Source organism: Poeciliopsis prolifica, unplaced genomic scaffold (assembly GCF_027474105.1).
Source record: "Poeciliopsis prolifica strain line A6 unplaced genomic scaffold, Auburn_PproV2 SCAFFOLD009, whole genome shotgun sequence".
Lineage (NCBI taxonomy): Eukaryota > Metazoa > Chordata > Actinopteri > Cyprinodontiformes > Poeciliidae > Poeciliopsis > Poeciliopsis prolifica.
Window position 1 is genome coordinate 10455808 of NW_026562384.1, and position 22496 is coordinate 10478303.

The 22496-nt window shown below is 40.1% G+C and overlaps 1 protein-coding gene across 4 annotated transcripts in view; it reads right to left on the bottom strand.

Moving 5' to 3' along the window:
* Positions 1-22040, bottom strand: part of LOC129362900 (amyloid beta precursor protein binding family B member 2-like) — a 39274-nt gene extending 17234 nt beyond the window's left edge. The window contains exons 1-8 of one of the 4 annotated variants that reach the window (XM_055034710.1): positions 21748-22040; positions 16673-17976; positions 15822-16027; positions 15375-15518; positions 15090-15175; positions 14394-14454; positions 12675-12821; positions 12129-12256 (exon numbers count right to left, since the gene is read on the bottom strand). In XM_055034710.1, the coding sequence (XP_054890685.1) occupies positions 12129-12256; positions 12675-12821; positions 14394-14454; positions 15090-15175; positions 15375-15518; positions 15822-16027; positions 16673-17945 (2045 nt within the window). In that variant the 5' untranslated portion in view covers positions 17946-17976; positions 21748-22040. Of the gene's footprint in view, positions 1-3765; positions 3866-7320; positions 7972-12128; positions 12257-12674; positions 12822-14393; positions 14455-15089; positions 15176-15374; positions 15519-15821; positions 16031-16672; positions 17977-21747 lie in introns of those variants that run through there. The other 3 variants (XM_055034709.1, XM_055034711.1, XM_055034713.1) reach the window with 3 other exon arrangements.
* Between the last annotated feature and the right edge of the window lie 456 nt (positions 22041-22496).

Genomic DNA, 22496 nt, shown 5'->3' on the forward strand with positions numbered 1-22496 from the left:
ACCAGTGACACAAATTCACCTGTTACCCAAACTGAACATTTTTACCGACAGGCATGTGTCGCAGAAAACCATCATTTTTCATAAAAGTGAAACGTATGGTTTACAACATCTTAATGTGGATGTATTTTTCTCCACCACAGAAAGTGGTCAGGTTAATCCTATAAGAAAATCAATTTAAAGTCAGTAAATCAGACGAGAGCAAAGGTTCTCCTCCCAACGTTGCAACACCCATAAAGACACAACCAGAGCCACAATAGATCATGGATCCAGAGCAGTGTTCACAAATTCCAGCCTTCTGGGCCTGGTGTACTGTAATGTTTACATGTGTCTCTGCTGAAAACACCCCAAAGAAATTATTACGTAATTAGCCAGACTCTGTAGAATCTAATGACCTGCTGAGGAGCTAATTGAGCCATTTCATTCTGCTATATAGGACCAGTGATGCATATAAAAGTTGCAAGGCAGTCCCCCTCAAGGGCTATAGTTTGAAACCGTTGGTTTAGCAAAGGACATTCAGTTTTTGGAAAAATCCAGCTAAAATCCAGACCCAAATTAAATAGAGAATCAACTTCAACATCTGGCTAGCTAAGAAAAATGTACTTTAAAAAGAAAATGTTCAAGTTCTAGATATGCAAAAATGTCTTTTGAAGACATAATTGCAACTGACGTACAACTGAGTAAATCCTAAAAATGAATTCAATAAAATTCATTGAGTTTTGTTTATAACATTAGTGATGTTGTAGAGCCAAATCAAATGCTATAAATACATTTGAAAAGCAAAATGAGTTCAAATACAATTATACGTACTGGACTAACCTATATTCTGAATTGCAAACTACCATTTTAATGGTTATAAGTCATAGTGGCAAGTGGTTAAAGCTGAATCTTGTAGTTCATAAGCAATATTCAACAGCCTACTGTCCATAATGTGATAGCTGAGACCGACAAACCCCTCTGTGACCTGCTGAATTAGTCACAACCCACAACCATTAGCTCTAATGTATATTGTCTGTGCGTAATTACCTCTCTACGCCATAAACGTGTTTACAGCACCAAGATGAGCAGCAAATTGAGCACCTGGGGGCCAGAGGAGGCCCTCACTATTACCCTGTGACACACATTTTCCTCCTCTCTGCTCTCACTCCAGGCGAACAGACAGACACAATCACACAAAATCACAGATATTGCCAAGAGCTGAGAGGAACCAGTACAAAAATGAAATGGATACTTAAAACTAAAACAGTTGTTTATGGCATTTTAAACGGCATGCTGCTCTGGCTGTGTGATCTAAGCAAATAGCTCATGTTGTTTACAACAGCAGCCAGCTTGACTCAGTGTGATAGATCCTCAGTAACACTGCATCATTTGATTTACAAATCTGATGGGGAAAAGAGAAAAACAAAATAGTGTTTCATCGAAAGTGGGGGGAAGAAAAGAACAGACACGGGATACACACACACAGTTTATATTGACGCAGCTTTGTGACCCAATTCCAGGGATTCAATGTGGCACTAAGGCAAGCAAGACAGGGAGGGGCAGCATGCAGAGGAAGCAGCCATGTGTCAACAATCCTTGCGTTTTATTACATATTTAATAGCAGGGATGGTTGGGTGGGAAAGCTGAAATGGCAGATGAGTTTTAAAGTGAGAGATGTCAGGGCTGGTGAGAAGATGGGGTTTGCTGTGTAGGTGGGAGAAGGAGAGAGACGATGTCCTGCAGTTTTCTCTGCTCTTGATCATTTATACATCACACCACTCTGGAATATTTGATTTGCGTTAAGAAACTCGAATATTCTCTATTCACACAAAACTTCAGTGAGATGTCATTTCAGATGGAGGTCCCCATTCATGTTTCCTACTGATGTGTGTGTGCGTGCGTGGGTGTGTGTGTGTGTGTGTGTGTGTGTGTGTGTGTGTGTGTGTGTGTGTGTGTGTGTGTGTGTGTGTGTGTGTGTGTGTGTGTGTGTGTGTGTGTGTGTGTGACAGCAGCAGAGAATGGAAGCATGCAGAAATCTGGAGTCAAGTTATTCCAAGCTTGGCTTACAGTGTAGTTTAGATCGTACGGTTTACATGTAACCTAATTAGCTGTGTGTGCCATAAATCATGTTCCCTGCACATGTGAGATGCAGACGTGTTCATGCTCTTCTGGTCCCCAGGTACGCTGAATCCCTTACAGTGTTGTTCACAGGCAGAATGCCTGGAAAATTTCTAAATGTCTTCTCTCATTGAGAGAAGTATCAAGCAAGCATGTTTTTCAGTCAGCAGAGAGTTTTGCAGACTTTGCAGAGCAATTTGAGATATTATTTTAAATGTTAATATCACAACCAAATGAATTCCACTGGCCCAGATTTTCTGTGAGCAGAAATATGTCTGTATTTACTTATCTTGCTTCATAATTTAAATATTAAGTGACCAGAATGCTTAGCAGACATCTGACTGGAAGTTTTCTTATAGAAACATCAAATATTTAATATGCTACATCTGCCATGAGCTGCATTTACATCTGAGTAGTCATAACATTTTTCACACTGACACAAACTTCTGTTTATTTTATAAAAATTGTCAGCTGCACCAACACGAAGTAGAGCATTATAGTTAAGTGGAGGAAAAATAACACCATATTTTTTCTTTCTTTATTTTCAAAAAAGTGTTAGTATTCAGTAAACCTTACTCTGATACCTCAATATCAGTGGTGACTCCAGGCCTCAGGGGCTGGTGTCCTGCAGCTTTTAGCTATATCCCTGGCACCACACACTTGAATCAAATAGCTAAAATAGCACCTCATGACGGCAATATGTGGAGGAATGATTCGGGCCCACAAGCAAGAGTTATGTGAAACTTTCTCTAAACACAGCTGTGTCTGTGGATGTTTTGAAACATAGTGGTGGCAGGATCATGCTGTTGGGATTTTTTTTTCCCTTTACAGGAACAGAGAAGCTGGTCAGAGTTGCTCTGAGAGATGGAAAGTGGTTTGGCTTGTGCACACCCAAACGAATTGAGAATCTGTGACAAGTCTTGGAAATTGCTCTTTGCTCAGATCCATCTTTCAGTCTGACTGAGTTCAAAAGAAGAAATGCATTTCCACAAAATGTTTGATAGAAGGAGGAGGATTCTAAATGCAAGCAACACATTTCAGATCTTTACTTATGTAAAAATTGCAATTTGTCATTTTCTTTCCAGTTTATAATCATGCACTCCCTAATGTTGCTCTATCCAACACAATTAAGAGGAACATATTAAAGATGCTTATAATTTAAAGAAAAAGTTGTGGAGGTTTTGCAACCCCAAGGCCAAAGGTTGCATAAAATACATTTTTAGTTTACAAAAATGTACATTAAATTTGTAGTAATGAAAATTTATTTCAGAATTAGCCTGCACTGAGTCCTACTCCATTTATTTTATTTCTATTTAAAAATAAAGCAGAAACACATACATAAATTAAATGTTTAAAGTAAATGTTGATTTTTCAGCACAAATGGGGCCAATTTCATTCAGTTAATTCATAATTTTTACTTAATGAGGAGGAACAAGCAAACACCAGTGACCCCCCAACACTTCATTCTCCACCAGAAAACACAATGTACCCCAACATATCACTAATTTATAAAAAAAGAAACACACACCATTCAGTCCTCCACTTTGAAATGTGATATAAAACACCACTTTTCACCGTCAAGCCAGTGGAATATTTTGTGTGCTCTAGCCAGTATCCAGTGAATTATCAGGCAAAAACCAGGGCAGTGCATAGCAGATAGGGTTAACTGACCTTCATTCAGGATGTTCATCTGAGCAGCAAAAGAACCAACTCCCTAAATTTCACACTAAAAAGATGCCACTGAGAAGCTGCACGGGTCGCAGACCTATTGAACTGTACAAAACACTTTCCTGACTTAAGTTATTCATGTGATAAAATATTCATTCAAAGAGAGTTCTGCTGCATTTGAATTTTAAACAGAGAAAGCGATTTCAAAAAACAACATTATTTCTTGTTACTTGCGCTTAATGTCTTCTTTTCAGTTTTAAGTTATTAGAAAAGCAAATATTCCTGAAATGTTTCCCTTGAAAGAGAAGGAGATGAGAATTTGACTGGCCGTTATCAAGTCAGTGAGAAATCTAAAAAGTTCAATCTTTGGAAAAAAATCTGTATAGCAGTCGAGTTGTGCTGCTTTCCTCCTCTAAAGTTAATTATTAACAATTGTTCACAACAGAAAAGCTGTCCACAGCTCCTTTATTGTCACAACATGTGAATTATTTAAAAATATTACAAATAGTATTAAGTTTTGGAGTTTTTTCCTCTCACATGAAAAAGCTGGGAACTGCTGTTATTTCAAATGCATCTTGTGATTTTAAAAGAAAAAACAAAAGCGACTTACAATCTGTCTTGTACATGACTGAAAAAGATATGCTTTATTTCTTTGAGATGGATTTTCCACATAGCAGATTTTCACTGATGCAAATGTTTACTGTATAAATATCATCTTTAAGAAAATTCTTTACTGGATACCAAGCAAAAAATATATAGCTTTAATCTATGCATCTTTAGTTGTATTTGATTTTTTTTCAAATGGGTAAATAATTCAACTGCACTGTAATTTTGTCACTGCATCTGTAAAATAAATCAAATTTACTATCCTAAATGGATCTGTTACTGCTAGCTCCTACTGCATCCTTTCAAACACTAAATGTTTGAAAGGATGCAACAGGAACACAATGACTGTCTACTGATACACCTGCATTCAGACACCAATGATCTGCAAAAAGTTTCACACATTTCTATGTGCCACAGCCAGAGAGGATTTTATCAGGAAGAGATTTATTGGCGGACGAGGCTAAGGAGGGAATCTATAGGGAGAGCAGGAGGGGTAATCTTTCAGGAAGACAAGTATTACAGCAGGTGTGCCCCTAACAATGCTAATGTAAGGCAGTGAGCAGGAAGGCTGGAGAGATAGGAAAACTACAGGAAAACAAAGGAGTTTTGGAAGCATTTGAAATTCAGAAAGGATGTGGTGACATCTGACTCTGAGTGAGGCAGAAGGAGAGGCAGGGGACACAGCCTGTACGGAACTGGTGATCGCTGATGAACATTTTGTATCTCGACAAGAGCAGCTAGGAAGCTGGAGTGATGAATTGTGGGTAAATGAAAGGAGCTGATGGGAAGGAGCGACTCGGATCGAAGCAGGAGCAGGGAGCAATGGCCATCAATCACTCTGACATCTATCAAATAGGTCTAGGTGTTGAGGCTTTGTCCCTGGGGGACCATCAGAAGGACATGTTGCATGTTAATTAGGGTTAGAAAGGCCTTGACATCAGCAAATAAAAGCTTGAGGAGCGCTCGCCAACAGCCAAACCGCCTCACAAAAACTCACTTCACTGACATAGATGTGAGGAGATTGCAAGAATGTGTTGAGATCTTAAAAATTCATAATACTGGAGGCGTGTTTGCCTCCTCTCCTCTCTTCTTTTCTCCTCTATGTGCCACAGCTGTCCACCGAAGGTCAGCAGCTGTGGGGAATAAGTGAGAGCTGAAGGGAATAGGCAAGAGTCCCATTGCTGCCCACTAATGAATATGAATGAAACGTGCAAGCAATGTGTATTTGTAGAAGTGTGGTATTATGTGTTTGCTCACATGATTCAATAGTGGGCAGGGGCGAAGCTTAAAAAGCAAGATAGGCCAACATCAAGTCAACGCAAACAAAGAATTTATACATTTTTAAAATCTTCATAGCAGTTAAATGCCAAGGATGCAAATGGTAGCAGGTACATTTAAATTACTCCTGACTAGCTATTTGTTCTTTGCATTTTTTTCTATAAAGTGAGGTTCTGTTAAAGCTGCAGTAGGTAATTTTTATAAAAATGGATTTTTTACAAATTTTTGCTGAAACCATCAATATATCCTACAGTATAATATGAGACTGATAATTTGTGAAAACAATTGAGATCTTCTGGTGATTCCCAGTGGTCCTACTGCTATTTGCAGAAATACACCGCTTCTCCTGGCTCTGATTGGTCAAAAACAACCAATCAGATCCACGAGGAATGTTTTTGCACAGTCAACCAAGTTGAATAAGCGTGCAGCAAAGAATTTGCCAGAATGAGCATCTCCTAATATTATACTTGTATAATTTTTTTTTCAACAAAAATTCATAATTTCATTTGACAAGGGCAGGACTCATTTAGTTTCCATCCTATGACGTTACAAGTTAATCATTACAGAAAGTATTTAACAACACACATATTTATTCAGCTGTGCTGAGTAAAAAGTGTGTGTGTGAGATGGGGGATTTTAGGGCAGTGTTGAGTTTACCTATCTGGTTTAAACAACCAGAGAAGACCAAGCACTTTGAACCAGTAGGCTATAATGAACATTTTTAGCAGTAAACATAATGTTTACCATATTTTTTTAGTTCTTGAAGTTGAAGTTAACAACTTCTCTAAAAGCCTTAAAACAACTACAAAAATTTCAGCAAACATTATTTTAAGAACCTTTCAGCTGCCATTTTTGCATCAGGTAGTTTCTCCAATCTCAAAGACATCATGGAAATGTTATTTCATGAATATTCAAACTGTTGTCAGACGTTCATTAAGCAGGTAATTACAAAGAAACTGTTCATTAATAAAGTAGGACGAGATAGCGCTAAGACTAGATAATCTGCATATATGCTAAGCGAATATAACATGAAATTGATCAACTACAGGAACATTACCAACAGCTCATAGACATTTTCAGAGACTTGATTTCAAAAAGGCAGAAGCTTTCCTTCAAATAAAAAATGTGGTGAACACCACAGCAACATGCATGCAGGAAAATGCACACTTTTATAATAATGTTATACATCCTCTCTGAAACTCTATCAGGAAGCCAAATGAGATGCAAATGCCAAAAATAGTAGCACTCCCCAACACACTGAACGATAAGCCAAGTCTAATATCAAACAGCTCCAAAAAGCCATGACAAACACTTTGAAAAGCCCCTGCAGCAAATCCAGCCTATTTAATCTTGTCTTTTCCAATCCTGCCTCTGCTTACTTGGTCTCTCTCCCATATTTCTGACTCCCTGGGTATCTTGGTCTTGCCTAAGCGGCTGCAAACCTGCAGCTCAGAGCCAGAAATCACTGTACCTGATGGCTGAATGAACTAAGAGAATGAATGGGATAGAGAAAGCACAGCAGAAACATCTGAGGATCTAATGAGTAAAAAACACGTCAAGCACTTCCGAATACCATGACATCCATGAGAAAGAGTGGTTGGAATCATCAGACAGGAGAGAAGGAGTGATGGATAAGGAGAATTGAAGGATGACTGAACTACATGGAGTACTCACACTGGCGGACATCCTCGCCCAGATAGCGACAACTACTTTCCTGTCCTCATTAGCTCCACCAGCGCTGTGACACTGCTTCAGCCCCTTTGTCGTATCTCCCCCAGGGTAAATCTCTTCCTTATGCTTCTTCTCTTTTTCTTTTCTCCTTTTCCTCCCTTTTTCTTGGTCGTTTGGGGTTCCTTTCCTTCGTACTCCTCCCCTCCCCCTGCTACTACTCCTCCCCTTCTCTCAGAAACACCTTTCCTCCCCCTTTTTCTGCTCCTTGATCCACGACTCTTGCGGTCCGAAGAGTCTCCTGCGAAGTCCTGGTGTGTCCAGGTCAGTGCGAGCAGGGAATAATCCCTCTCTCTTTCTTCTTCTTCTCCCTCTCTCTCTGTGCAACGCACACTTTCTGTTCTGTTTGCCTTGAGTATCTTTTCTTCTATCCTCCTGTTTCTCCCTCTCTAGCTTCACTGAAACTAGGAGGAAAGAAGAGAGAATGTGTCTCTCTTACTAAAGTGCAACAGCGGGAGAAACAAAGAGAGGCAGATGGGAGAAGAGGCAACGCTTCACAGCCAATGGCAAAAGAGGGGATGCTGACAAGAGCGCTGGAGACAAAGAATGGAAATAGCACAAGTGCATTACAGACAGAATGACAGGATTGTGAAGTGGGGTAAAACACATAGACATACCACACACACATACGCACACACACTGAGTGCTCCAAATATAGACCTATGACTTCATCAATTCAAACTCCCTTGCAGCTACACACACATACATGTATGCATATGCAAACACGTGCAAGTGCAACCAGGCGTGCACCACTGAGACTTGCTGAGTGCTACAAATATGGCTTCATGACTTCATCGAGGTGCAAACCCCTCCTCCTCATCCCCCTGGCATTGCCCCGCCCTGGTCTAGAGGCGGTGGGACTCATTCATATTGAATTGAGATGCAGGAGAAACAGAGGGGAACGCACTCAGGACCACACTGGGGATATTCTTGGATGGATACAGGAGAAAACAAGATGACAAGCGAGATGAAGGATAGAGCAAAAAGGGAATATTGTGCTTTGTCCTTGATTTGAGGCACATTTTTGGTTTCTACAATATACAAACTAAACTTAATACATTTTTCCAGGTAGATTTTTTTTTTATTTTACTAAATGCACAGACAAAGCAATCAGTATTCCTTAATATATCTCCTTGTAGTCAGAAATATGAATCATTTACTTCAGCCTGGGGCTACACAACTTAGCTAAATCTATGTTCCATCCGCATTATTGTATGACATTTTTAGGCTTTATGCCAATCTGTGTGTGGCTGAAAAATAATAATGTATGGCCTGGAACATACCATTCCTACACTGATCCATAGTGGAGACAGAATCATGCTTTGGGGATGCGTTTCATAGTGAGGTCTGAAAATAACGTCAGATTAATGGAGGTGGTCTACAGAGTATTGACACAAGAATCAGACTTTTAACATTTTTACTTCTAAAAAATGTGTGAAAACCATGTATCCTTTGACCGCCAGGTCACACAGTTTTTTCCTCAATTTTATGCAATCTGGGTGAATTCAGAAAGGTTTTGGGGTTGAAGAAATGTGAAAAAACTTTTTGGAGCATAAATACTTTTGTCAGGTACTGTCAGCATCTCAGGAAGAACAAAACTTGATGGCAATGCCCTCTAGTGGCAGGTCTAAGCAAGTGAAACCTTTACTCAGGTACTGGGCATAAAACATGCCATCATCTTTCTAACATGCCATTCTTTAACACAAGCACACAAATACATTTCCAAAGCATTTCACAAAGCAAAACAAACAAACAAACAAACAAACAACCAAGTATATTACATTTATCAATTATTACAGTCTCCATTTTGGAACTGTGTGTACAAGACCTTGAAGGACATCTTTCTTCCTCTAACTCAGCTCTAAGAGAGAGAAGCTTCTTTCCATGAGAATAGCATAACACTGGAACATACGTCCAAGTACATTAACCCAGCAGTGAAGTATGTTTGGGAAAAATAGGTTTTCACAAAATCAGCAGTGGCACAATTGTTATCATCCACAAAAATCAATTTAAAAATAAATACAACTGTAGCATTTTAGCAATTTCAGATTTCTAATATGTATATGATAATTTTGAAGCACTGTGTCTAAAGTAACATCACAGCTGAACAATGACTCCCACTCCATTCATGAAGCTATTGGTGACCTGGAGAGGTCCCTCAGTGTCAGACTGCTGCATCCTAATTGCAAAAGTCAGCGTTACAGGAGATCCTTCCTCCCCAGCAGCTGTAAAACTACAAAACCGTCACTGCTCTCAACACAAACTCGAAACGATTGCCTTTATGTAGGGAATTTCCCTTTATAGTATAGCATAGTATAGAATGTATATCTCAGTTCTGTTTTAATATTTTTATATACTTCTACATGCTTCAGTTCCTTGTGACTTTGCAGCTGGTACACTAAAACTTCTGCTGGTTACTTCTATTCTATTCTATTCTATTCTAAAACCCATAGTGTATTTTAAGTCTCGAGCAAAGCACAGGGACTGCAGGTTTTAAATTCCTGGTGGGAAAGAGAGGATAAAAAGAGCATTATTGTAATATTATTAGAGATGACAGAGATCGCAGTGAGGAAACATGTCAAAGGAGGGAGCTGTCTTGGATTGACCCTCTCCTCCTCCTGCTGCTGCTACACACTTTATCCATTACCACTGAGAGAGAGTTTCTCAAAGTTTCTAAGTCCTCTGAGAGGTTAGATGTTAGAGGGACTTTTCTGTCTTTCTTTTTCCCTCTTTATCTCCCTCACACATGAGCAGCCGAGGCTGCAACAGCGTTCAAAAAGCAGAATAAGAAGATGAAGAGGAGAGGGAGAAGGATAATTGAAAGATGAGGAGCACAGCAGTGAACAAAACAGATTGAAATGAGAGTACAGGTTTCACACAGATGAAGTTTCAACTCAATCTTCACTGCAACATCGACAGGTTCTCTCTTCTCGAAGACCATTGAGGGGGTGACCTTCAAAGTGGCTTTACTTTCAGTTAAACATTTTCATTGGATACCAGGACAAGGGTGGTTTACATCTGCCCTGATGAGAACAACATGCAGTGCTGGGAAAACTATTATTTCTTTACAGATTGCCTCCGTTTTGCTGTTCCATCACATTTCCATCTTTCAGATCAATAAGTAGATGTTAATATCAGACAGCTATGGCCTGAGTAGCTTCACAGTGTTTTCAAATACAAATTTCATGTATTAACCAGAAAGAAAGTCATCAAAGCCTCCTCCTTGATTGCATAAACAGTTTTTGGACTGTTTAAGGTTACACAACATAATCTCAATAAGATTTAAGATCAGACTTTGCCCATGTCATCCAGAACCTTCTCTTTTTTCAGCCAGTTGGAAAAATAAGCTACTGCTCCATGTAGACAATGGCTCTCACTGTGGGATAAGAAACAAGAGATGATTCATCTATCATTGAATTTTGTTTGATCAAACATCCCTGTTGCTTTTTCCAATTTTTTTAGCCAAATACATGTTGTCAGACTCCTTTTGTTGAAGTACTTGATTCTGCAGGTCTGGTGGTAATTTGATCTAGGTGTGTCTGTTGATATTAGAAAAAAGAATGTGATTATTCACAGTTCATTTATGATTTAGCAAGGGAAGAAGTTGGGTTTTCACAATGACCTGATTGATTTGGACACATGTCTTCCATGAATAAAATCCTCATTTTGTGTTAATTTAGCAAACATTTGTCAGATACAAAAACAATAAAAACATGAAAGATTTGTATAATCTATTTGTTTATTTGTTAAATACTTTTCATGGTACTACATGCAGAAATATCCCCTGTCGAGACATTTGACTCCGCCTCCCATTTGCAGCAATGCTAGCCTCAGCACATTGTCACCTCAATACAAAAACGTTAAAACCATTGGACATTTGCAAATGACTGAGAGTCCCACAGGGTTCTTGCGGGGGAGCCAAAGGCTTGGAGAATAAGACTAATTATGGAGTTTTAAATGCAGTTTGTGCAAATAAGGGTTGAATAATAATGAGGTGAATTCCGTTCTCCTGTGATCTTTTAAAACTGCTGATTCAATTTCCATCAGCAGAAATATTACACACACACACATGTTAGATTTAAAGAATGCACTTTCAGCTTTGTTAGTTCGGAGATCCTCAAGTCTTTGCATCTGTTCCTAATCATCCTTCATATTCAAAATATAGCAGGTATATTGGAATTTATTAAATGCTGGAGAATTAATGGACCAACATAATCACAAAGCTTTCTGGGTTACCAGCAATAGCTACACTGTAGAGTTGAGCTTTTATGGATTTTGTTCCAACAGCCACAATTCTGTGGAGATGTTTTTTTTGTTGTTCATAAATAACCTTGTCTGAATCAGGACATGAAAGCAAACACATTATTTAAGCTTGTAAATGGGAATATGTTCCACAGACGTGGCTCACTATATGGAAAAAGTATTTTTGATCATAAAATATGCACTAATTTATTTCTTTGCACCATATCGACTACGTCATTAAATTGCAAAGCAACTGCTTGTCGATCCAGCTGCAGTCTGACAAATCCCAGTGAAGATTAGCCATTTTACCAGTATCTTTTTTAAAGGAGTATCTTTTTTAAGGGAGCAAACCTGCTGAATCCAATATCTAGGGATGGTAATTATGGTTAAATTGTTTATTCATATCTTTTTTCCAGAAAATTAATGGCACTACACCATATTGTGCACAAATAGGGAAACAGAATCCTGAAAACGATTCCAATTAAATAAAAATCTGTGTTGTGTCTTCCTACCTGTCGTGATCTCGCCCGACGCCCCAGACACGGATGCTGCTGATTGGTTGGGAGTGGAGCAAACTGCGATCATCTGGGTCAACAAGAGTTAACATTCGATCTTGAAGCACCAACAGCATGCCTTTACCCTAGAATAATGCACACAGGGACACTTTCAATCTGCAGCCCAAAGCTGATTACAGTTTCTCATTGATTGAAAAGTCTTCAGCAGTATTTACTCTCTCCATGTTTTCTGGCTTCACATCAGAATAGTACCAAAGCAAGCTGTTGCGGTGGTTCACTCCATTAGCTTGCAGCAAGACGGTTCTAGTTTTGAACCTTCAACTTGTAGAGGTTTCTGTGTGGAGTTTTCCACAGTGACGTTGAACATGTTAAATTATTACTATTATCATTTTGTTAAGTGATGTGATGTTTTTTTTAATTTTATTTATTCGTGTTCAAAACAAGCCATTCCCTTTCTATTCATTGCCATCATCTTCTGTAACTCTCCACGTTAGACATTATCAAAAACGTTTGTTTAGCACAGATATTGGCTGACACACTGACCTCTCCCCAGACTCCAGCTGAGTCTCTTATATCCCTCCTGCAGTAGGACAGTTGTCTGATGCAGTGGTGGACAGCGACACTGCTCCTCCCCTCACAGAGGTCCTGTTCTGCCATCTCCACCCAGCCCAGAGAGCGCACCGGAAACGACTGAGAGAAACACAACAACTTTTGTTCAGCTGATCAGTGCTCTTCAAGTGTGATGTTTTTATTCATCTCTGGATGTGCAACATACAGATGTGTCTAGAGAAGGACATTCACGTTTGAATGGAAGACAGTAGTGTTATTAAACAGACAACAACAACAAAAATAAATAAATAAATAGACACCCAATTCACATAAACTCAGAATTCTTCCAAACTGGGATATATTAGCTAGATGCACACAATCTCATGTGGACAAATCATCTTAACTAGAAGTAATTGGATGAAGAAAAAAATAGGAAATATAAAAAACACTGTGTTTGGCAGGATGACTGTCCAGAATCTATTTCCACCCTCTCTCTTTTTAAATTCATCTATCCCATCAAAAAGATGAGCATTAAGCAATAAAGTTAACGTCAATAAAAATAATAAGACAAATAGAAAATTGGTAAAGATACAAAAGACTGATAGTACGAACAAGACTTAATAGTCTTTTCTGTTTACATATGCTTTTCTGGTTTAGTTAAAGTTCTTCCACAAGGGGGCGGCTAAAACAATCTACAATGTAAAAATCTTAACATAACTGTTTTCTCAAGCCTGACCACTAAGTGGCGCTGCAACAGAAATAGAGAGAAAGAAAGGAAGCGCCACTGTTCTGGGCTATGTCATTTCAAACACACCCTGGTGAGTTTCTCTCATTAAACAATAAGAAATTTGATCAAAATTTCTTATTTTGATCAAATTTGTGTGTTGATTACTAGTAATCAACACAAGCAATAACAGTGCAACTAACAGTGGAAACCCAATGCTTCACAGTTTTAAACCAAACAGTCTGGAACATTTAATCTTCAAGCTGGTAATTCATATTGACTTATTAACAATAAAGCAACTAATAAATAACAAGGTTAATGTCAACTGCTTGTGTTGTGTTCAAGACCTTTTTGAAAGATTTTCATCTGATGTCAGTGACATTTTTAGGACAAACCTGGTATTTTTGAAGCATCATCTTATGTGCTTTAGGATACATAGACGTTATTCAGGTCATGTGCTGTAACAAATAGCCATACATTGTATAACAAGAATATAATCCACATTCATTTTTTTAAATAAAAACCAACACTGTTTTTCATCATGTCAGATTTCAGAATGGTTTTTAAGGTCACATAATTTCTTATTCAAATAAGCCACATTCCAAAAACAGGGCCAAGCTACCAGGTTTTGCACATTAGCATTTTTCTGATCACATTAAGGTAATCTTTGTGCCTGGCTACCAGCTTTCTCTGTTATTGTTTTTTCTTTTTCAGTTATATTGACTCTGAGATTCTAAGCAATTTATTCAACAGGTTATAGCAAAGTGCTGATCCACCACAGATCTTTTCTTTTAAAATATGTTTTGGGTACTTCAATACAAAGCTTGCTAACCTTCCTGCTGGAATGTTTATGTTAACAATCAGCAATTATTCCACCAGGTTTGATGCCTTTACGAAACATATTCCTGGTATCATAGTATGCATCTTCTGAAATGCATAGTGAGCCTATACAATACAGAAGATTTCTGGTTGGTATAATGCAAGCTTACCATTGCCTTTGGATCAGAGAATGTGCTGTTAAGGTCCACTGTCTCAAGCTGAGCTGGAAGGCTGCAGAAAATAATGAGACATAAGTGATGTTCATGAGAAGATCAAACTTCACCAAAAAATCCTGAAAAATTTATAGCTTTGGCTATGACACACACAGCAATAAATAAATAATAATAATAAAAAAAGTTACATGTTGGTTATGTGCATATAATGCCTTCAAATTTATTCAAACTAAAAGATAAATTATTTTACATTGAGATTCATAGATTTCCTACCATCCAGTCATTGTGCTCACTGAAACCTTTCGCATAGTTTAATGTGGGTTTTTGTGCAGCTTTATTTGTGACAGGACAAGTTTTTTTAATTACTAGTCTGATTTTGGATATGAGCAAATTTCTTTAAGAAAAGAATCTTAGGAATCTTTTCTTATCCCTTAGTCACAGGCTTAAGTTATGTGTTTCCTTAAGTCAAGGAAACACATCCCTGTTAATTCAAGGAAACACATAGGTTGTGTTCAATAGGTTTTGTTTTGTTCTGCTTTAAAGTTGCAGTAAGCATCTTGTGAGATTGCAAAAAGATGCATTTCATTTTAACACAAAATTACCACTGAAGAAATGTGCTCAATTAAAGGTTCCATGTCCTTACTAGGAGTGCCAACATGTTTGGAGGGTACTGGTTATCTGTCCATGACTTACTTGAGTTTAAGAGAGGCATAGCGGAGTGTAGCTCCTTCAAATGCTTTAAGACTGGGATCTGGGTAAACTGGATAGTCCTTCAGGTCCTGAAGAAGCAGGAGAAAAAACAGGAATTGTTGGAGGAAAAGACTGAGTCTGACAGGTTTTAAAAAATGGTTTTGGTTTTCTTTACTTTGTGTCATTTTAATTCAGCTTCAGACATATTTTCTCTGTTAGTTGAATATGTTAAAAGCCATGTTCATATGTCCATCAAAAAACTAAGTTGAAATTGCAGGTTTGGTATACTTTTGATGTGGGCGTGGTAGTGCTGAGAACTGGATTGGGAGAGAAGAGGCCTTTGGAAGGTGAGGAGCAGGAAGAGGACGGGGAGGAACCAGACGGAGAAGGGACCGGCTCCACTGAGCTGTCAGATATCAAACTGCTCGGGCGCTGTAAGCAAGAAAGAAAGGAAAAGATGCAACAAAACACAAAGAAGTAAGTTATCAAAAATAAACTGACATTTATCAAACAGCACCACTATCTTGTAGCGTCAATGGCTCTATGGTTATAGTTGCCTAAAATTAACATTTGTTAATGCTTAAGAGTTTGATGCTTAAGTGTTCAGGTGTCTCAAAAAAAAAAAACTGAAGAAATGCATAGGGGAGCAAATATCGATTTATGTGAATGATACTGTGAATACACAAACACCATAAAATTCACCTTATGATGTTTTGTATCTAGCAGTCCTCTTACCTCATTTGGTAACATAAGAGAGTCTTGTGTTTCGTTTTGTGGGTCATGCTCAGAGTCTGGCACAGTGCTAGAAGTGGTATCTTGGTTTCCAGAGGCAACGGGTCGGTCATACTGTGTAGTGCCAGTGGGAACATGCCAGAAATAGACTTCGGATGAGTCTGAGATCTCCCGCCAGCCTGGGGGCAGATCCCCTTCAGCCCATACATCTGCTGAGGGATGACAGGGATATGCAGTTACATATATTACACACGTAATATATGTGTGTATTCAAAAACACACATAAAGGAACTACGCTCATAGATAAGCTCTATAAGGCCTTGTAATGCAAGTATACAGCCAATGCAAAACAGCACGGATAGAAATAAGAATGCAGAGGATAAATGTCAGTAATAGTCTGTCTGTCTTCAGTTTCTGTTGTCATGACAAAGCCTGGCTTCATGCTCTGTGGCAAGGCCCAATAGTCAACAATCTGTCTCGCTTTCTCTCTGTTGGCTTTATGTTACACTGTATACCCTAATATTAGCTAGCTAATGCTTTGACATACTTGCCGGAAAATCTCCTCCCCTCCAATTTTTCTCTGCTTTTTCACGCCCTTTTCTCTGCAGCATCCTGTTCTCCACATTGTATTTCCTCCCTGCACCATAAGGTTGCTCAAGGGGGCCTTTAAGCCTCTAACATTATTGCTGTGGTACCTGGCTTGGTTAAAGGGTGTCTGTAAAATTACAGATCTGTCAAATGGAGGTAGAAAGATATAGAGCAAAGATGGTGCAATTGGGGTATGATTAGAGGAAGACAAATAAATTAAAATTTTTTAAATAAAAACATTAGTTGTAAGGATGAACATATCAAACCTGTCTCTTTTGGACTCTGTGGAGAGGGTGACTCTTGAGACAGAGTGGTCCAGCTGGAATCTTCATCCTCTGATGGCGTGTCAGGAGTCAAATCCATTTTCAGGCCCACTTTAGGAAGGCCCGTCTCTGGCGTCGGTTCCTGCAGGGGCGGAGATACCCAATTCTTGGTTGGGGTGCTTTTTTCAGCAGCTCTGGCTTGCTTAGGGGAAAATGGAGGGTATTGTTGCAAAAACTGGTTCTCGTTGTTGAGGTGCAATTCCACTTTAATCACCCGGGGCTGGGAGGTTCGAGGTGGCTTTGCAGGACTACGTGGACTAGCTTGCACTTGGGGACACAGCTCTTCTCGAATTGGTGCTGGGGCTTGATTCTGGAGGTGGTTGAGGTTATCTGACACCCATTCTGGGCTGTTTGCAGAAGAGGAAGAGGTGGAGGAAAGAGGCGCTTCAACCACTACCGGCAGTAGGGGTTGTCTTGGTGTTGGGGTGGGCTCGTCTTCCTCCTCATCTTCCTCCACTACAGACTCCACGTGGTCCTTTTCTTCATGACTGTTTTGCTTGCCATTGGTCTTCTCCTCCTTCTGACTGTCTCTTTCTTTGGCAGGGCTGTCCTGTTCTTTTTCTGATGCAGGCAGCTGCTTCTCCTCCTCTTCCTCCTTCCCCTCTTTGTTTTCCCAACTGGGGTCCAGATCCCAGCATTTGCCGTGGTACTCCAAAAAGCTTTTGGTTCTTCTACGAAATGGAGGAAGCTGAGAGTTGTCTTTCCCAAACTCTAGCCAATCTGAAGAGGGATTATTGAAGAGATCATTGTGAATTTTCTCCACAGTATTTGCTCTGCTCAGCTGTAGCTGCTGACTCTCAGCTCGCCTCTGCATGTTAGCTCCATTCTTGGCTAGTTTGGGGTTAGTTGTGTTAAAGAAGGAGGAGGAGGATGAAGAAGAAGAAGAGTAGAGGGCAGAACTAGACGAGGACTTGGTTGGGAGTCCTCTTCCTCTGGTTACTGGTTGGTACTTTGAGGACAGAGCAAAGTTGTCACTTATCCCCATGGCACTCCGCACAGTGGTCATTGCATACCTCTGGTGGCTCTTGGGCAAAGTGGCTGAGCTCCCGGTTTCCATCGACTCCTTGATGACGTCGCGACCAAGCAGCTGGTTGTAGGATGAGCGAAGACTCAGAGAGGTGGGAGGGGTGGCTGAGGGGGTACCGCGATTTGCCAGACCCCCAGTGGAGGGGGTGGAGCCAGAACGGGAGAGGGGTGGAGTTTGTACTGACATCATGTCTGACTTGGAATATACAGCAAGGATGGAGCTGTTGGGAGATGGAGAGCAACAGAAAAAAACTGTCAACTAAATTGAAGCACAAATTTTTTTTTTATTAAAGATTGCTTTAATAAAAATAAATAAATAAATTCTAACAGCAGGTCACAGCTGTCCCAAATTGTAATTGAAAATCGGCCGCAACACCTCTTATTGGAGCATCTCTGATTATTAATTCAGTGTCTGATATCACATCTCATTGGCTGCAGCTTAAACAGGCTTCAAAAAGACACATCAAGACACCGCTAAGATTCTGCAGAGAAAGACAAAGAGCTCAGAAATACAGCATCAAAGTCACATCACTGACATAGACTCGCATGATGCCCAGAATGACTCAGACTCTCGATCCATTAAATCGGGACTCTCTTTGAAAGGGGAAGCTGAGGAGTAAAGCCTGCCTGTGGGGAAGAGAGGTGTCAGGCAGCTCCTGCTAACTAGCTGTCTCTTTTATCTCTGGGTGGATCAGCTCTGCGTTGCAGACTAAAGACGGCTTGATAGCAACAAAAAGAGTGGTAAAATATTATTCCAATCAAAGGCATGACGCTTATAAAATATGGGTTACATCACTAACTAACCCGCCTGTAACCCCTTTGGAAAAGCAGTCAGGTAAACATGTCTAGACACGCAAACCAAACAGATAAACATCCTGCCACCTAATCACAAACAAACCCGGCTCAAACATTGCTGCAGTCATCACAGCCTTTTTATCTTCAAGATATGGAAAACTCGAGCACAGCAGATTTTAAAGCGTGACATTATCATGGGAAAAGGGCCGGGGGGAGAATTTAAATGAGAGCAGAATATGTAGACGGTGCATTATGCTGCTGTGGGGCCTCTATCTGCTCCCATCCTCCTGGGTGGCGGCTGTGTTGTTCCCCGGAGCCACACAACAAACTGTTAGTGCTGAATATGTGTTCATCTGTGGGTTTGTGTCTCAAACACAATCAACAGGTTCAAGCTACCTGCACCAAGGTCTCCAATGTCACAACAAAACCATTATTGTCATGCAATATTAAAGACCAATTCAGCCAACAGATCAGCTCTTGACTTTAGATGAAGACATATTTTTGTAGTGTCATACAAATGTATTTATATCCCTTGGACTTTCTCACATTTGGTCACTTTATAACTTCAAACTTCACAGTTTTACTGGTACACTGGTTTTCAAAATGTATTACAGACTTAGACTTACAATGCAAGTCTGTAGTGTAAATGATGTCAAGTACTAGTAGTCAGTTATCTTTACTTTGATTCCTCTGAATACAACCTCTTGTCACAATTGCCTCCAGATGAAATGTGATTCCTAAGTAGTGCCCATCTCTTTTTAATCTAATCTCTCCTGCTGTTCAGTGTTTTTTTTTAGAGATTATTAGAGGCCAGACAGCATCTGGACCTGGACAGGTCAGGGAGAGATATATAGCAAGTTCAGTCGCAACAAAATCACCCAAGCTTTCAACATCCCATGGAGTCAGGGGTCTTTGAAATTTACTGTGATGCATGTTTCAGATGCATCCCTGCTCTAACATAGAAAATAAATTGATTGAACTGACGGTTTTCTTCCAGTTAACGGAGTTGAAAGGCGGCTTGAAGCGGGGACAGCTCGCCGGGATGGAAGAGTCTCAGAACGGCAGCAAGTTTGGTTTCTGAGCCGCTAGTTTACTTTGGTTTGCGGCTGTTAGAAGGGAAGAGTTAGCTGGAAGCAAACCAGCTAACATAGCCGAACCCAGCAGCTCCAGGAAGATTTTACTGGAAAAAACTGATTTTTTCCTGCTGTTGTCAGACTGCTCTGCCTGTTGATCTACTGCTGATGTTCTGTGATGTTTTTTTCAGGGTTCATTGGCGGAGAACGGTCTCAAAGAGGTAAAAACTATTTATTTCCGTTAGTCCGCTTAGAAACGGCCTCGGTAAGCTTAGTTAACAATTTTATCAACTTTTTCATGCAGTTTATGAGAATTTATTGAGTTCACATCTAAAGAATATACAGTGTTTGTGTCATAAAACTGAACCGTTACTACCTGCAGGAAAACTGACACCAACCTCTCCAAGAACATAGTGTCTCCACAGTAAAACACATAATGCTGTGGAGGTGCTTTCTTTAACAGGGTTAGGGAAACTGATCAATGTTAATGGGAAAATGAGTCAATCTCGAAATAAAGCATGTTAGAGGGTACTAAAGACTTGAAGCTGGGAATGGAGGTTCACATTTAGCCTAACAACAACCCGAAACATAAAGCCAGAGGTGTGGGATGGTTTATCAAAGCATATTATTGAGTGAGAATGGCCTACTCAAAGTGGAGACATAAACCTAATTCAGAATATGTGGCAGGATATGAAAATAAATACAACAGAAAATTAGTTATTTCACAGAGGATGGACAAAAATATCAGTCTCCATTTGTGTAAAGTCTGTAAAATTATAATTAGAGACTGTGGGTTCTATGACATAATATCTTAAATGCATGCAAACATTTTTAGATAATTTTTTGCATGTAAATTTGGAAATCAAATTTTCTTTCCACTTCACAATTACACAGTAGTGCGTGATGGTTGGTCACTTAAAAGCCAATAAATTATATTGAGCTTTTTAGTAGCAGCTTGACAAATTTCTATAAGTTCTCAAGAGTTTTGGTTAAGTGACGTTGCAGCAGAAAATTCCACAAACAAATGAATCAAAATGGTTCAAATGTTAGTACAAACTACTGTAGCTTCACATTGTTACTGATCAAGTGGACAAACTGCATCATTAACACAAACAGCAGCCTTTTCCGCCTGAAACCCTCCCCTCTGCGATGCAGACAGGTTCTCTGGTAGTTACGGGCTAAGTGGGGCAGAGACAGGATGCAGGGAGAGGAGGAGAAAAGAGGGCTATTACAGGGAGAAAGGGAGCAGAATGACACAGCAGTTTGCAGGACAGTGGGACACAGTCAACACAAAGAGGCTGTTATGATTCCTGCAAAGTCGTCAATAAATCTGCTGTGCGTCATGTCAAGGGAAGTTATTCAGGAGAAGGAAAGATGTCACCAGCAGAATCTCTGAACATCAGCTCAGTCTGAGTTTAAATTCTTTTAAACTGTAATGTACATTTGAATTTTAATTTATGAGGTAATCTTCCCCTCCCCCCTCCCACACACACACAGGTCATGACCTTTCTCACAAATGTACTTGAAAAGACAAAATCCAATATTTTTGACATACAAATTCTAGCATCGTCTCTATAACTGTGAAGGAAAAAAACATCAGAATCTTCTTTTGACTCCTAATCAATTTTCACACTTAAGTGTTTTTAATCTTAAGATTTTATTAGCTAATTTCAAAAACAGGCTTCCTGGATTAATCATAACACATTTTACAGAAAACCAGCTAGTTATGACGTGTCTACTCCCTCAACTCTGAGCTGCTCAGCTTCTGAAAGAAAAAGAGAGAGAGAGAGAGAGAGAGAGAAAAAGAAATGCAACAGATGAAAGCACAAACTGGGGAGAAATTGAACTTGCAAAAGTCGATGATGTCATGGGTGGAGTATTCCTGCGCCTGCTTTCCTTGCAGCCTCTGTAAACTCCTTCCTAAATAAACCAGGGACCAGCCTGATCTAATCTCGCGTACCCAAAATGCCAGGAATTAAAAGTAGATGTGGTGTCGTGGCGAAATCTAGGGTCTAATTTTCAGGGCAGACGCAGCAGATCTTTCGCATCTCTTCAGCCCCATCACCACCGCCGCACTGGGAGGGGAGCGCATCCCAGTTAGAGCATCTATTTACATCCACTCACCGCTTCGCTCAGCTGTCCGCGCCTCCCTTCCCTTCTCACGACGACGAGACACAAAGTAGTGGGCCGGTGTCAAGCGCTGCTTTTAAGTGTCAGTCCTGCCCGTGGCGTTGAGCCGGGCCGCCCGCATCACATCATCCCTCCGCCCTCACCAGCCCCGCGGTTCGCTGCGCTGCTGGCGGCCGAGCTGTGCGCTCTCTCTCTGCGCCAGTTGATCCCCGGAGCTGCGCGGCGTGGCGCTGTGGAGCCCTCTCCGCCTCTCTCTCGCAGCCCAGCCGGCCAATGAGGAGCCGCGAACGGAGGACGCCGGGAGCACGAAACGGAGGGACGCAGCCGTAATAATAAATCTACCGGAGTTAGTTTGCAACTCAGGTAATGAAATCACACATCATCGGGCTGTTACATCACGCAGCTCGCTGAACACACACGGCTGCTCTTAAAGAGCCAGGCAAGAATCAGACGCGTCTTGTTCCAAGGCTCCAAGACATTTTCGGTTTTAGATTCCCATCCCTTCTTCAGACCTAATTTCCAAAATTGCCAGCAAACATCTTACAGTGTGGAAAAAATATTGTCAATTAATTAACAGATGAATTGATGGATGATTGGACTTTAATGAATCTGAATTGTAAAATAAAAGTTTGTTTACATTAATGTCAACGTGTAGTTTGTTCATCCATCCATTGTCTTCTGGTGCCCATCTCCTGTGGTCATTGGGTGAAAGGCTGGACAAGCCACTAGTCCATCACAGGACA